Raw genomic sequence first — 16,512 nt, forward strand, 5'->3', positions numbered from 1 at the left:
CATCGGTAAATAAAAAATCTTATTTTTTTTAATAATACAAGAAGGAGATACAAACTAATTATTGTACACAAAGGGTTAGAGTGAAAACATTACTGTAGTATTAACCGTATCACAATCATTATATTATTTGTTGTGTTGTGCAACCATGACAGTGTGCACTAAATCTGATTTACAACATCAAATGCATGATGGGGTTGTTTTAGGAGACTCGGAGTGATCCATCTCAGCCCAGACAGGACCCCTGTGCAGTAGACAAAGATTTATCCACTGCTTTCCTTTGCTGTCCTTTGAGCTGGAGGCTGAAGATGAAGAGACTGTTGCTGTTGTATCAGTGAAGACTGGGGAGAAAGGCACTACACCAGCACCACCTCAAATAAAGCTAGAATCTAGAAGCGCTGCTCTTGGTAAGGTCCCAGTTGGTAAGAAGGCTTTGATTTTGTTAATAAATTGTTTCAAAGAGCCATGCATTTGATGTAATGTTTGCAAAGACTGCTCTCTTTGTGATGAATGAAGCTGTGCATGAGTTAAACGAGTTCTGAATTCTTCTGTTCTAATCAAAAAATGATTGATTACACTGTACAACGAATATCTTATTTACATGGCATCTACAATTAGTTGTTGTAATGAGGATTCACTAAAATAGATCCTCACTAATTGTGATTTAACTGCTACTACTGTGTTTTTGTCATTTTGTTGTTTTATTAATACTGAAGTCTTTCACAAAATGCAAAAGAGAGAGAGAAAATATATATATAAACAGTCATACAGAGTCTGGGGGATGTTGAAGGGTTTTATGAAAGACACAATTCTTGACATCAGTATTTTATTTTAATGTTATAATGTAATTAATCATGCTCAGAACACCTTACAGTAAAACTCTCTCTCTCTAGTAAATTGTTGTATTGCTAAAAAGGCTTTGTAATATAGCACTACTGGCAATAAATGTCTGGAAAAATAAATGGTCAGTTCTTGTTCCTTGTCTCTGTCTCTATATATAAAACCTCCAGTATTTACACAGCTTTTGGGATTTTGTCAGAGAGAAAAGACAATTGTGTTTATATTCATTTTAACCATAGTTTCTCTGTTACTTTAGTTGGTACAGTTATTACTACTGTAACAAAACTGACTAATATTAGTGACATTTCATTAACATTGGTGTTATCAGAGATAATGTTTTTAATTGTTCTAACCAATTAATGCTGTAGTGTATATGTTTTTTTATATATATATAAAATGTAATGTCATTTTTAATATTCACACATGTTCAACTGTGGTGACTTTTATTTTGGAATATCACATTTCCGGTTTAGACGCCGAGAGAAGAAGAACGGCTTTCAACAAAACCGCTATTTTGCATCGCTTTAGTGATCAGTTGCTTTATTCCAGCTTGTATAGGTAAGTTTTTTTATAAGTCAATACAAGCTGATTAGTTCCCTCTTAATATAGTTTGATGACTGGTCATATAATGTTATTGTATTAGCGGGAATATGGCAGTTAGCATCAGGGCCAAAGACAAACGGAATATGGCGCTTAGCATCAGCCCAAAACACAAGAGATCAACCTTTCGGGAAAAACGGTCAAATTATTCTTCACTTTTAAGTTGAAAACCAAACTCCACCTCCATTGAGGTAGTTTACATGAAATTTCAAGCAGTGACATGCTGTCATTTTTTCTTATATAATCTACGTGTGTTATAGATGCATGTAAACCGAAAGTGATTCAAAACGTAAATATGAAGGTTTCCAGTTAAAGTTGCTTTTCTTTATACATGTCCTCTAACAAAGTTCATGGACATCTGTCGTCTACCAGTTACTTTAATTAATTTACTAGTTGTGATATTACTGGTCTGATACAGCTGAAGTTATATAAAAGAAATCCAGAGACATCCACAAGTGTGAATGATTTGATTTTTCATCTCAAGGTAAGACTGATACAGGTGACACCCCTCAACCGGATTCACCGGCAGATCTTCCACCTCAAGCTGATCTCTTCATACAACGAGAACAAATTCTCCTTCCTTATCATCTTTTTAACAGGTAAACAGCAGCTGCCCCTGCAAGAGCTGCTTTTTTGAGGTCCTACACATATTTGACAGCTTTGGGACATGTCTTACAATCAACCACACCGAAACCCACCCGATGATTACAGCGCAAGCAATGACAAGTACAAAGACTCGCAACGAATTTATCACCGGGAGTCTACCGCTTACAGGTCGCGAATTAGGAGCGGATCTCCAGAGCGGACGTCTCCATCCTCATCAGAACCTGTCCTCTCGTCTGTTAAGGCTTTGTCTTTTCTGCATAGCTGTGGACTGGACGCTGAAGACCTTCAAACTCTGGCCGAGCTTCCTGAGCATCTCATCGCAGCCGACACTCTTCCCGAGCTTCTTGCGCAGATCAAAAATAAGAAAGCATCCAACACTTCTTCATCGAGGTCCAGTGCGCTCCAAGCCAGTTCATCATCTCGCTCCTGGGACGACAGGAGCCACACTCAGCTGGTTGAGCATCCGTCGGATTTCCCTGTCCGTCAGTCATATTCCATTTCTCGAGAGCAGCTTCCAACCTGGGACGGCCGCTGGGAAAATGCCCAACAAACAAGCTCTTCAACATGCACGTACACCGGTTCTGACTCGAACTATGTGGTTGAGTACAACCATCTGAAAGACAAAGAGGCTTATTTTGATAAAGCGTCTTATGCCACAGAACCATCGAGGCAGAAAGCGTCCGTTGTCCCGCAGTCTTACTCTAGCCACAGCAGAGACGTTGGCCAATCCTCACATTTGTCCAGCAGAGACGTCAGTCATTCCTCTTCTCTGGCCAGTAGAGATGCAAGTCAATCCTCCCTTCGCTCTAACAGAGATGTCAGTCAGTCCTCTTATCTGTCCAATAGAGACGTCAGTCAGTCCTCACATCGCTCTAGCAGAGACGTCAGCCACTCCTCACATCTATCCAGTAAAGACTTTGGTCAGTCCTCACATCTATCCAGTAGAGACATGGGCCAGTCCTCACATCTGTCGAACAGAGATGTTGGTCCACCCTCGCTCCTGTCCAACAGAGGCATCGCTCCACCCTCGCTTCTGTCCAGCAGAGACGTCGGCCCACCTTCTCTCCTATCCGGCAGAGACGTCGGTCTACCCTCGCTCCTGTCCATCAGAGACCTTGCTCCACCCTCGCACCTGGCCAGCAGAAACGTTGCTCCACCCTCGCACCTGGCCAGCAGAAACGTTGCTCCACCCTCGCACCTGGCCAGCAGAAACGTTGCTCCACCCTCGCACCTGGCCAGCAGAAACGTTGCTCCACCCTCGCACCTAGCCAGCAGAAACGTTGCTCCACCCTCGCACCTGGCCAGCAGAAACGTTGCTCCACCCTCATACCTGGCCAGCAGAGACATTGGCCAATCTTCACACCAACGGAGGACGGAGTCAGCTCTTAGAGTGCCTAACAGGAAGGAGGCGTCAGATTTCCACGGGAAAACTCCACCAGTATTTCCCTACGCATGCGTGCTCTGTGATATCACTGTCCTCTCTAACAAGGTAAGTAGCTTATTTTCGCTCTCACAGATTCTACATTACCAGCTATTTACCAGACAGTTGCAGGCAAAATACACATAAGCGTACCGTGGCATATGAGGTAAGTCCAAGTAGCATGTTTATTAGTAATGTGTTAAAGGTATGGAAATTCTGTCATGTTGTACTGAACCTGATAAAGACAGAAAGTAACAAAAAATCAGTCCACTCAACTCATGCACTGTATGAGTCCTCAAATCTCATTCCCGCTTCTGCATGTGCAAATATGCTGCATCATGTTCGGTCACAAGACATGCAACAACCAATGGAGTCACTGACCAATGAAGTCATACTTGGGTGTAATGCATCGTGATGCAAAACGTATGAATATGCGCCAGTGGGATTGCGATTTAAGGGCTATAATGCAAGGGAAGATTTGCACTGCATAATGACTTGATAATTGACTTGTCATTTTGTTCTTGATATGATGGTCGTTTTTGTTTGATATTTTTGTTTGTTTGTTTGTTTTGTTTAAGAGAGCAAACAACCAAAATTTAAGATCTGTCGATTTTGATGGCATATGCAGCTAGAGCGTGTGAAAAACTCCTTGGCATAACAGTATACATGATTTTTGCAAATACGTTTTGTTGAAAGTTGATCTGTCTTAATCATATGGAGCATAAATGTACTTTGTCAAATTATACATTTTAGTGCCTCATGAATGAATATTTAGAGATATAACTTGTGTTTTAGGACTGGTCTGTGCATATAAAAGGACCCCAACATGCTCATAGTCAACTTAATCTTGTGGAAAAGTAAGTATCTTCAACTTTATTCTTCATTTTTGTTCTAAAACTCCTGTGCAGTCATGTTGTTGCTAAATAATTATTTCTGTCAAACGTGAAAGACAAGCGGTTGAACAAACACATTTGTTGATAGTGAGGATGATTTACATTTTATACAGCTTTATTGCCAGTAGTCATGCAGGTTTAACATGAAACATAAGGCAATGTACAGACAAAGCATTTACAATTCTTTACGACACACTTTATGAAGTAATAGTATTATGTATTTTCCACCTTGACGTTTTATAATGTGGGACACCAAGTTAACTGTAGCATGATACTAACAACTGCATGGGTTCAGTTCTGCTCTCATACTGATATAATGCAGGCCTTGAATGTGTTAAAAGCTTTAGATAAAAGCAACTGCCAAAATGCTCATGTCAATAAATGTTTTACATAAATATCCTTCTTCATTAGATATCCAGCGTGGGATCAGACAATCCAATCTGCTCGAAGGTAGAGTCATTACCTAATTATATTTGTAAACTTGGTAAAAATTCAAACGATTTGTTAGTTTACATGTTACATATACACTTTAACAGAAATGAGTCCCGTCCTGATCGACGTGCATCCAGAACAACACAGGAACGGGGTAACATCTTTATCCTCTTCATAGTGACTCGAGCATCTTCTAGATATTTTAGATATTATAGATGTTGTGCTTTTTTCAGGTGGAGCCTCGAGCAGTAAGAATGGATCGTCAGGCAGCAGAAGTGGAGCGTCGAACAGTAAAAGTCAATCATCGAGCAGCCAAAACCGCAATAAAACTGAAGCAACAACGAAGGTGGATTTTTATTTGTGATGTTCTGTTTTACTGCTTGTTTAATGTTCAGACATTATTATATTTATTGTATTATATTTGATTACAGTGCAAAGTGGTGTGTGTCAAGTTTGAAGTGGATGATGTGGACGAAGCTTACCTGACACAATTGCTTGGCCAGTTTGGGGCGATTGTCAAAATTATTATGTTACCTAGAATGGTATGCCATTTTATTATATAATATATATATATTACATGAATTAGATTTTTAAATGGCCTTTAATACTTTTTTCTTGTAATATTTTTCAGGCTTTTGTGAATATGGGAACTGCAGGCCAGGCAGAGGATATAGTAAAATATTTCTACCAAAACCCTTTGAGGATCAAAGGAGAACTGGTCGTATTTACTCTGTCTGCAGCATTCAATTTCCTACAGGTGAGTAATGAAAAGTACGATTTTATGTTAAATGTTATGTTTTATGTTAAACCAGGACTTTTTGATGCAGAGGACGACCAAATATGATGACCTTCTTCCTAAAATACAAGTACAACCACATATTTTCGTGTGTGAACCCATTTATACAGTTTGAGAAAATATTAAGTGATATTACAAAGACATTTTATTTATTTATTTCACAAAAAGGGACAGTGTACATTAATCAACATTCATGAATGTAAATGTACCCAAATTAGCGCAAAGGCTAGTTTTCATTGGTAGTCCCTTTGCCAGGTGTTATAAGGCCAAAAAAACTAGAGGAAAAAATAAACGAGATAGAAAAAACAATGAAACTCAACCAAAAATTAAACAACAAAGTATACAAACTGACAATAAGAAATAAAAAAATAAATAAAAATCAGCATTAAAATATGTAAAAACAACGTTTCCTAAATTAATTAGTCATTATGTTGTCGCTGTAGTAATACTAATATAAAATATTATTAAATATATGGTTAAGTTCATGATTTGTTTGACTGGTTTTAGAAAGAAGACTCAAACGGTAAACAGTTTTTCTCTAAAATTTTCAATTAACCAGTTTCAAAACCCCTGCTTTTAAGCGATGTTATTAATTTTGAAACTTCTGCCAGTCTAGTCCCTGAATTAGACTCAACCCTACTTTCCAAAACCCCATCCTAAAAATATACTTGAGACTTTGCAGTCAGAGATGGAGCAGTTTAACAGCACTTCATCTGTGTTGTCAAAGGCTTGTTAAGCAAAATGACGAAATAAGTGCTTATGAAGCTGAATATGATGATCCACTTCAGCTACATTCACTCAGCTATCTGCTTTTCAGTCGGGCACCTAATTCAGTTGTGTTAGGAAGGAATCAGAGATATTTTCTAGGTGCCATTCAGAAATTTTTACTAATGACACCTTCAAAAGTGACTTGCATCCATTTGATTTGTTTTAGTTTTATTCATTTCCTTTATTTTACAAGTATAGTCCCATTGAGATATAAAATCTCTTCTTCCAGGGAGTCCTGGCCAAAATGGCAGCACAAGAAGTTTCACACAAAACAAAAAAGTTTACGTGTACATAAATCTTTCACACACACACAAAAAATCCTAACTTCTTAATTAAAACATTTACATGTTTCCTTGCAGTTAGACCATAAAAGATTTTTAAAAGTATTCAACGAAGGGAGTTTTTCCAACATTAAGGTACACTGTGTCTCATTCCATAAGAAAGGAGCACAAAAAGAGAAAGCAGTTTTGCCAAACTCTAGGAACATTTAAAAGCAATCTATCAGTAGTTCTTGTACTATAATAACAAGTGTAATAAGATAAAAGACTACATATATAAGAGGGTAATTTACCTAACAATTTACCCACTAATTCATACAAGGTACAATGATGTGTGCGTGAAGAATCGCAAATCACAAATTGTAATGCATCATGGTATACATAATCCAACTTTTTTAAAACAGAAGAACTTGCATGCATATAAATCGCATCACCATAATCCAGCAGTGTGAGAAAACAACTTTGTATAATTCTCTTCCTTGCTTCAAAGCGAAAAAAATTCTTCAAACGATTAAAAAAAATCTAATTCAAATCAAAAAACGTTTTGACCTAGGCTTTTTTAGTACATTTTCAATATGTACCTGAAAACCCAGCTTTTCGTCCAGCCATATACCCAAATATGTGTAGCAACTGACTCTTTCTATACTCTCCCCCTCTAGAGTTAAAATAGTTATCCGATTTAATGCCATGTCTGGGGAAAAAGCATATATTTCTTTTTTTTTAGGATTTCATTTACCAATTTTAAATTTGACAATGAAAGCTGCAATGTCCTAAAAGATTCTTGCAAAATATATAAAGCTTAGTCCGAGGAACGTGCTACTGTATAAATAACAGTGTCATCAGCATAGAAATGAATTTTAGCTGGGGTTATCCCACATACCAAATCATTAATATATATTGAAAATAAAATAGGTGCTAAAATGGATCCCTTTTATAATTTTTAGTTCTGAAGAACTATAATTTTCAACTGAGAGTCCTGTCTGATAAATAATTATAGAACCAACTTAAAGCTATTTCACTGAAACACAACAATGGTGATTGAATGATTTCCTTCATGTTTTACAGACTTCTCGTGTAGTGAGCTTTTCACCGTTGCCTTCTGGTGATGGCATACGCTCGGAGTTGACGGCCATTGCTAAGCGTTTCGGATCAGTAAAACATTCTCTGTTTCTCCCAAGCCGGGTAGCTAAGCTTATTGTTGTGCAAATATTTCTATTTATTTACTTATTATTATGGCATGTTTTTTCTCTGCAGTCATCTATGTTGTATAAAGACTTTGTGCCGTTTTACAGGGTTATGTGGAGATGAGCAGTGCAGAAGAGGCTGACAAATTGGTGGAGCACTATTCAACCAATTTACTTAAAATAAAAGGAAAAACCATTAACGTTTGCTCCTCAACTGAGTACCAGACGCTTGAGTAAGCCTGTTTTGCTGATCTTATGTTGACTTGTAAAGACACCATTTTTTTGGACATAATTTTATTGTTTTGTTGGGTAACACTAGAGATGTTACACTTTTGATCTTAATTTGGTGTGCGTTTTTCCATTCTACTTCTAAAATAACATGCTTGGTATTTCTCTTCATGGTCTAGAACGACGGATGCTGACAAAGAAAAATCACCAGTTACTTATAGCAGCAGCAGCAAGAGGAGGAGGAGGAGTTGCAGCCCAAGAAGGAGATCCCACAGAGACTCACCCAGCCCCAAACGAAGAGCTTCTGAAGACAGGTCCAGGTCTCGCAGGAGTCACGACTCTAAGAAACGAGAAGAAAGTCGACACTCACGGGAGAAAACCAAAGAGAGCTCTAGACGGGATAGCTCGTCAAAATCCCGTTCTAAAAAAAGCTCTCCTTCGAAAGACCAGAAGCAAAAAACAAAAACAGAAGAAAGTATGACGGAGACTGTTGAAGAAGACAACAATCAGTCTGACATCATGACTGATGATAGTGATCTTGAAGGAGTGGCAGTTATAGCAGATGATGGTGAAGAACTGAATTCAGAAGATGCACTCACTGTAGATGAAGAGTTGGATGATGAGGCGCATGAAACCTCAGATGAACAGGAACAGGATGCATCTGAAGATGTCCAAACTGTGAAAGAGTCAGATGATCAGACTAAACCTTCAGACATGGACACATCAGAGATGTCAGAGTGTGTACCAACTGCTACAACTTTGGAAGGATTGAGCGATTGTAAGGAAGCCCAAGAGCTTCAACAAGGAGTGCAAAAAGAGATTCAAGAAAAGCAAGAAGAGATTCAACAAGGAGAGCAAAAAGAGCCTCAGGAAAAGCCAAAAGAGCTTCAAGAAAAGAAAAAAGAGCTTGAGAAAAAGCAAACAGTGCTTGAAGAAGACCAAAAAGAGCTTCAACAAGGAGAGAAAAAAGAGCTTCAACAAGGAGAACAAAACGAGCTTCAACAAAGGGAGCAAAAAGACAATACAGTGGAGATGGAGGTAAACGCAAATGAGTGTAACAGTTACCTACATTTTGAAATTGGGTACTCAACAGTTAAAAAAAAGGATATCAAAAAATGTATTATTAATAGTTATGGCCTAGCAGCTTTGGTGCTCTTTCTGGCAACACATGTTCAAGTCCTGCTTGCATCATTTCCTGATCCCCTTTTGGTTGAATAGAATGCACACAATTTAAGTATTACACTTGGTAGTAATACACAGTTAATAATGTTGCAGTCTATATTTAAAAAAAGATATACATCTGTCCTGGTTTGTCTGTGTAGGAGGCAGCAGATTTCTCAGAGAACCTAGACAAGGAGGGAGTGTTGACAGAAAAAGGTATTATTATTCAATAATTAAATCGTAAAAGCAATAAAGTTCTGCTGTATGGTTTCCTAAAACAGGTTTTCTTTAGTTATTACATTTTAGAGATAATTGAAGAAGTATGTCCATTCTGTTTTAGGTGATGAAATGGAGATCTCGACTTCAAGCACTGAGGTTAGTCTGTTTTTCCCTTTAAAGGGTTTGTGATTGTGTATATATGGAACACAAATGATGGTGTCTTCTATGAATTATGCTAAGGCATTTTGAGTTCTTTATAATTTGCCCTTTTTTTTAAGGAAACGTTTGGCAAAGTTCTTGAGGTGGCAGGTTTTCCAGTGGCAAAAAAATACAGTGAAGCAGATTTGCTGAAAATTGGGGAAAAATACGGAGATGTGGCAAACTGCTGTCTGGTTCGCAGCAATCGAAAGGTAAAATGATCAAATTAAAGCATAATTTGAACACTAAATAGAAGGAAAAGATGTATGCAAAAGTAAGCAAAATGTCAAACTGTTAATTTGCAATCTGTTTTTAAGGCTAAGCATTAGTATTTTTTATACCTTTGATATTTGTCAGATATTGCTCAATGTATGTATTTGCTCTGAAATGTCACACAAACAGTAATGTTTTAATGCATATATTTTTTACTAAAATATTCCGAAATAGTTAACCCATCATTGATCTAGTCTGACCTAATCATTACAGTTTTCATGAAAATTTGTGTTCAATCAAGTGTTCATGATATGTGATATGCAAGATTTGTCTATGTGATATATGTAGAATTATGTTAATTATGTTTTCATTGCAGGTGGAGAAGGCATTAATTGAGATGGTGAATGCTGCCGATGCTGAAAAACTCGAAGCCGAGTGTAAAAGGCAACACATTAAACTAGGCGGCAGAAACTTGAGGATAACCGTGTCAAAGAAATACAGCCACTTGAACGAGGGGTAACTTACATTTAAATGACTACTTTTCTGTAGCACTTTTCTGTTCTGAAGAACAAATCAGATGAGAATTGATTCTGTTTCAGGCAAAGTATTGACGCTGACTCTGAGAAAGAGAAAGTTAAGGAAGATATTGAAGAGAACAATAAGGAGCCGTCAAGCACACTGGCTTCCAATGAGGAGAGTACAGTTGTGATGGCTGAGACCGAGATCTCTGAAGAAGATGCTGAGGCTCAGGAAGCAAAGGAAACCAACATGGACATAATCTCGCAAACGTCTAGTGATGAGGAGGTAAAATCAAGAAATAATTTCACAACATGAATCTCAAATATAATGTCTTTTTATGGAGGCCACAAAACACATGTAAACATTGCTGTATCATTGATTATACACAGCTCAGCTAACACAGTGTCTTGTTGCTTTCCAATACTTCAGGAAGGGTGTGGCAGAGTTCTCCGGATCAGAAACCTTCCAATGCCTGATGAATACACCGATGCAGAATTTCTGAGCATCGCAGAACCGTATGGTGAAGTAGTACGCCATTGGATGTTTCGCCTTCATCGAACGGTTAGTTAGCTATAGCTGCCATATATATTTCAAATAGATTCAGTGCTTCCATCAATTAAATATTAAAATGTTGTCCCCCCCCACCAGGGACTGATTGAAATGAAAAATGCCCCTGATGCTGAAAAGGTTGTAGCTGCGGCCAACATGGATAAAATTACAGTTGCTGGAATACATCCCAAGATTTCAGTGTCTACCAAACATGCTCATTTAAATAAAAGGTATTGGTTAGTAATTTATGCACTTAATTTTTATGCATATTCAAAATAGCAGTGCTAATTGGTTACTTGTCATCTTTATAGTGTGTTGTAAGCAGTCATTGTTTCAACACAGAGTCAGGGCCTCGAGACCTGCAAAATTGATTATAGTTAGCATTATTAACAATTAGTCAAATGATGTCAGTTTACAATTGTGAAAAATGGGTAAAAAGTGCACAACCCAAAACTGTTCAGAGCACAAAACACTTTATATTCAAACGAGATTTGACATTGCTTTTGTCAGTCAGGTGTTTGGACAGGTGTGTGTGCTGTTGAGTGTGCTTGCGAGGTGTTTAGCTACAAGTCACCATTAGATGTTACAGAGCATGAATGCTTTATCAACCAGCTGGAGTGCAACAGAGAAAACTCTTTATTCTGATTAGATATTTTTGGGATGTTAAATGTAGGTTTTAAATGCACCATGTTTAATTGAATCCTACATCTAACACAGGTAATGCTATTTTTATGAGAACATTAACTGCAATGGGATTATAACATGTAATAGGATATAGCCGTCTTTTACAGTCACAGGAAAAATAAAGTCACATTACTGTTCCTCATATTGAAAACTGAACAAACACTTTGTTGTGAAGCATATATGCTGTGCACTTTTTTGTAACATTTTTGCACATGGTATGTTTAGCATGATCTTCATCATATTTTTATTGTTTTCAATTTGCACGTTTTTCAAATGTAAACGATGTCTATTTTTTAAGACAGGTAACATTTGACCAGTTTATCTTACTGAACTGAATAATCTATTATGAAAGTCACTCATTGCATCCCTACACCAAATTGACTCCTCTCTGTTTTGTGTTGTTTGCTTGGTACTTTCTACATGGACCTAGTGATGGTTCTATACACACATCTTCCGATTTCGAGGAGGAAAATGATGAATCCAAGACACAAAACAGTATTTCTGAGCAGCAGCCGTCTATCCAGACATCAGCGAATGTCGAGGTGAAACATTCTCACTTATTTTCCTGTCTTTGGTCAAATCGCTGTTTGGTAAGCTTGGTATAGATAAATTACGCTGGTTTTAGGAGTCCTCGAATGATAACCAAGATGACAACACCAAGGCAGATGAGAAGCAGGTTTCTGCAGCTGATGATGGAAGTGGAATGAAGGTGGAAAATGCAGACGGTGTGTCAGAGATGCAAACACCTGTGATGGATCCAGTGGGTAAGAGTGTTTCACAGCCCTCTGAAAACATGATGCTTAACAAACCTGAGCTGTGAGAGGTTCTAACGCTCATGCAAATCCTCAGGGAATTAAGTAGCTACCGTTTAATAAAAGTAGTAAGTCACTTTAGTCTGTGCTATATGATCAGTACAGCTCTGCTTCTGCACAACTGATATTTTGTACTTTACCAACAGGCACAGAGTTTGTTCGGCCTGTGGTGGGTTACTTCTGCAGCCTGTGTAATGCCATCTATGCCAGTGAGGAAGAGGCCAAGGACAAACACTGCAGGACCCCAATGCATCATCAAAAGCTGAAGGCAAACCTTAAGACTTCTCATTTGCATGATTATTTTGCATATCAGATTTGATATTTTATCTTTAGTGTGGTAGAAAATATACAAGACTGACCTGTTCTCGTTTTTTTTCTCTTAGGAGCACAAGGAGCTTTCAACATGAACCATGACATGAATCAAGCCAATCCAGAAATCATTCATAGACGCTTGTGATGATAACATACTGTAGCTAATTCACATCATAATATGTGTCAAGTCATTAACCTATTCAGTACTAATGCAGAAATTGTCAATTTATTTGATATTTTTTTAATTATAGCTTGTGTTTGTTGTTTCATTAATGGTTTTATCTGGTGATCAACAAAAATGATCATCAAAAAGCATGTACTTTCTTGCAGTGTATTGGATTGAGTTTATAAGTAAAATAGAATGCATTAAAATCCTGTCTGTTCAAATAAATAGTTGTCAAATAAGCTCGCTTGTTTTCTTGACGCGGGTTTTGATTGGACGGCTGATGTTTGTCTCCGCCCACAGTATGCCGTTTCCATGACAATACAACATGGCCGCGCACGGTAAGCAGAAAGATGTATTTACTTGCATTTTATTGTGAATTGAGCGAATGGCTTTTATGAAGCCTAAAAAAAATGTTTTGGTAAAGAAAAAGCGATTAATTAATCCCTGTTTGATTCGAATAGAGGGTAAGTATCGTCAATCTAATGTTAGCCATTCACAACATTGCTGTCGTTTTGTCCTGTCAGGATTTTTTTTATTATTAACTCGGATTCTAATGAGTTGCCTGTGATTTGTTTCTGAACAAACCGTTCATAATGATGACTGTGTGTGGTTTACTAGCTTTTACCGCATAAAACGATCTTTTATCTCACAATTCTGGCTTTTTTTCTCAGAATTATGAGACAAACTCGCAATTCTTAGAAAATAGTCTTTTCCCCCTCAGAATTGGACTTTATAAATCACAATTGCATTTATATCTTACAATTCTCAGTTTCTGTCTCATTTCTGAGGAGTCAGAATTGCCAGATTTGTGAAATACCCCCTTCATTCATTCATTAATTCAGTGGAGGATACGATTTATATTCTTATTTTAAAATCAGTGTTATATTTAAATAGATGGATTTCATGAGAATACGCATTTGATGTTTCATGTTTCTCAAAAATTCAGCATAAGTTTGATTTATGATAACATTAGATCTTAAAATGTCTGATATTTATAGTGATCAGATATGTGTAGGTAATTTTTCAGAGATTCAGGACCAGCCAGAGACAAAAGGAGTTGCAATTCCCAGTCTCTCCTCTACTTTTAGTCTGACATTCTTCATAATTTTTTTTTTTTTTTTGTGGTGAAGTGTAATTTTGTTGTAAGTTGACCTGCTCTCACACATTTCTCCTGAGAGAGACGATAAAGGATGAACTAACTAATTTGCAGGAAGTCAACCTGTGGTATCCTTTCAAGCTGACCATTAGAGTTTTCTTAATTGCACATCTGTCTTTGTTTACTCTTCTTAAAGAAGTATCTCAGTTGTCCTCCACACCACTGCAGATCCTGTTTCATTTGGACGAATTTGCAGCATTCCTCATTCGCAGAGATTTGTCTACAAAGGTGATGTATGGGCTCAGTAAAGCATCTAGAGGTTGAGATTTGATATGTGTAGTAATCAGTGCTTGCTCTGTTGTTTGTAGGGGTGATCCTCCCTTACCCACAAGCCAATCTGATATTGGATGTTGTCCTGCTGCTCCTCTTCTTGGGCCTGGAAACCCTCAGACTCTTCTACGGTCAGCGTGATACAATGTTGTTTAGTGTGCTGTACATTCAAGAAGTAGCTGTAGAATTATTTCCTTCAGAGAACTAAAATCATAAAACTCAAGAATTTAACAGTTTGTTGGAGTTGGGATATGAATTGAAATGCCAGGGAGAGAAATTTACTGTATTGCAATTCATAATGCAATAAATTCATAATATAAGTACATATAATAATTCACACAACAGAAGAGTTGAAAGTTAAAACAAAATAATAATATTAATAATTAGACTTAATTTATTCACAGTTATTTAATACTTTTATTCAGCAAGGATGCGTTGAATTGATCCAAGGTGAAAGTAAAGACATTTATAATGTTACAAAAGATTTCTGTTTCAAATAAATGCCGTTCTTTTGAAGGATCCTGAAAAAAAATTATCACTGTTAACAGGACATATATAAAGGTTTTCCACACTTTATGTATGTTTAATAAAATCTGTACACTGTTGTTTTAAATTGTAAATCATTTTCATAATATCACTGTTTTACTTTTTTTTTTTTTTTTTTAATTAATAGATACTACTTTCAAAAACATTGAAAAATCGTATCAACCCTACAATTATGAACAGTAGTGTATTTCTCGATAGTTTTAATTCAAATGTCAAAGTAATTATAACTGCATTACTTTTTTCATTTTGTTTATATTTATAGTGTTAGTCTTGATTTTGCATTCTGAAAAATATAGGGATTTTTTTTTTCATCATTCTTAAAAAGTGCATTTATTAAAAATAATGAAAAGTATGAATTAAATACAAATATTTATCATGTTGATGAGCAATTCATATGAAAATGGAAATTAATAAAAGATACTTATTTTACTAATTTAATTCAATCTTGAATTACAATTTTACATCCTGTTTGTGGCATCAGTTTAAGTTCTGTTCAAATTGTGGGTTTCTCTGTTCAGTTCTGAACCTCTCAACCCTGCTATGGCAATGAGTGGATGAATCTCATAGTAAAAGGTTGATGATAAAGATTGGACCAACACCAGCAGATGACATGCAGCCCAAATCATCACTGACTGTGGAAACTTCACACTGGACTTCAAGCAACATGGATTCTGTGCCTCTCAAAGAGGACTTTGGACCACTGAGCAACAGTCCAGTTCTTTTTCTCCACAGCCCAGGTAAGATGCTTCTGACGATGTCTCTGGTTCAGAAGTGGCTTGGTAGCCCTTTTCCTGAAGACGTCTGAGCGTGGTGACTCTTGATGCACTGACTCAAGCTTCAGTCCACTCCTTGTGAAGCTCTCACAAGTGTTTGAATCAGCTTTGCTTAACATTATTCTCAAGCTTGCGGTCATCCCTGTTGCTTGTGCACCTTTTCCTACCCAAATTCTTCCTTCCAGTCAACTTTGCATTTAATATGCTTTGATACAGCACTCTGTAAACAGCCACACCTTTCAGTAATGACCCTCTGTGACTGACCCTCTTTGTGGAGGGCGTCAATGATCGTCTTCTGGACCATTGCCAAGTCAGCAGTGTTCTCCATTATTGTGGTTTCAAAGAACACATGATCAATTTAATGATCCTTGATAATATATATATATATATATATATATATATATATATATATATATATATATATATATATATATATATATATATATAATTTTTTTTTTTTTTTTTTTTTTTTTTAAATCCTAATAACCGCAAACTTTTGCCTTTTGAATAAGGATACAACTGAACCAGATCCTCATGTACATAATACTGAAGGGAACTGAAAGCTCTTGAAAGGTATGCAACACTAAATTAGTGACAATTCTGGCAAGCAACAACCTAAAGTTCTTAATTTTCTAAGTATGTTCTAAGTGTGTCAACACCTTTGTATGCATATTGTGACTGCTGTCGGGTGAATGTCATAATCCTGATTAGTATTGGATACAGGATTATGAGCCCACACACAGACGCATCTTTAAAACCATCTCCAGTAATCCCAAGTGCTTCTCACCGTCCTGCTGCCCAGGTGCATAGGACAACACAGAGGCTTTGGGCAACTCTAACCCCATACAGAAAACCCTTTCAAGTGTAACACTTCACTGACAGCTAAGAAAAG

The 16,512-nt window shown here is 37.0% G+C and overlaps 1 protein-coding gene across 2 annotated transcripts; it reads left to right on the top strand.

The window, feature by feature from the left end:
- Positions 1-1,275: 1,275 nt before the first annotated feature.
- Positions 1,276-13,112, top strand: matr3l1.1 (matrin 3-like 1.1). 2 transcript variants are annotated; one of them, XM_079390829.1, is made up of 22 exons: positions 1,276-1,395; positions 1,922-3,532; positions 4,259-4,320; positions 4,768-4,806; positions 4,893-4,942; positions 5,022-5,134; positions 5,220-5,330; positions 5,420-5,545; positions 7,696-7,812; positions 7,923-8,047; positions 8,222-9,080; positions 9,365-9,419; positions 9,544-9,578; positions 9,701-9,832; positions 10,210-10,349; positions 10,433-10,637; positions 10,782-10,913; positions 11,001-11,131; positions 12,016-12,127; positions 12,211-12,349; positions 12,544-12,665; positions 12,781-13,112. In XM_079390829.1, exons 2-22 carry the CDS (start codon positions 2,105-2,107, stop codon positions 12,802-12,804), a joined length of 4,257 nt encoding a protein of 1,418 aa, XP_079246955.1. In that variant the 5' UTR covers positions 1,276-1,395; positions 1,922-2,104; the 3' UTR covers positions 12,805-13,112. The 2 variants fall into 2 exon arrangements, with proteins under 2 accessions (XP_079246955.1, XP_079246956.1); XM_079390830.1 differs by having other exon boundaries at positions 1,293-1,395; positions 2,037-3,532.
- Positions 13,113-16,512: the final 3,400 nt, after the last annotated feature.

This window comes from Barbus barbus, assembly GCF_936440315.1.
Source record: "Barbus barbus genome assembly, chromosome: 33".
Taxonomy (NCBI): domain Eukaryota; kingdom Metazoa; phylum Chordata; class Actinopteri; order Cypriniformes; family Cyprinidae; genus Barbus; species Barbus barbus.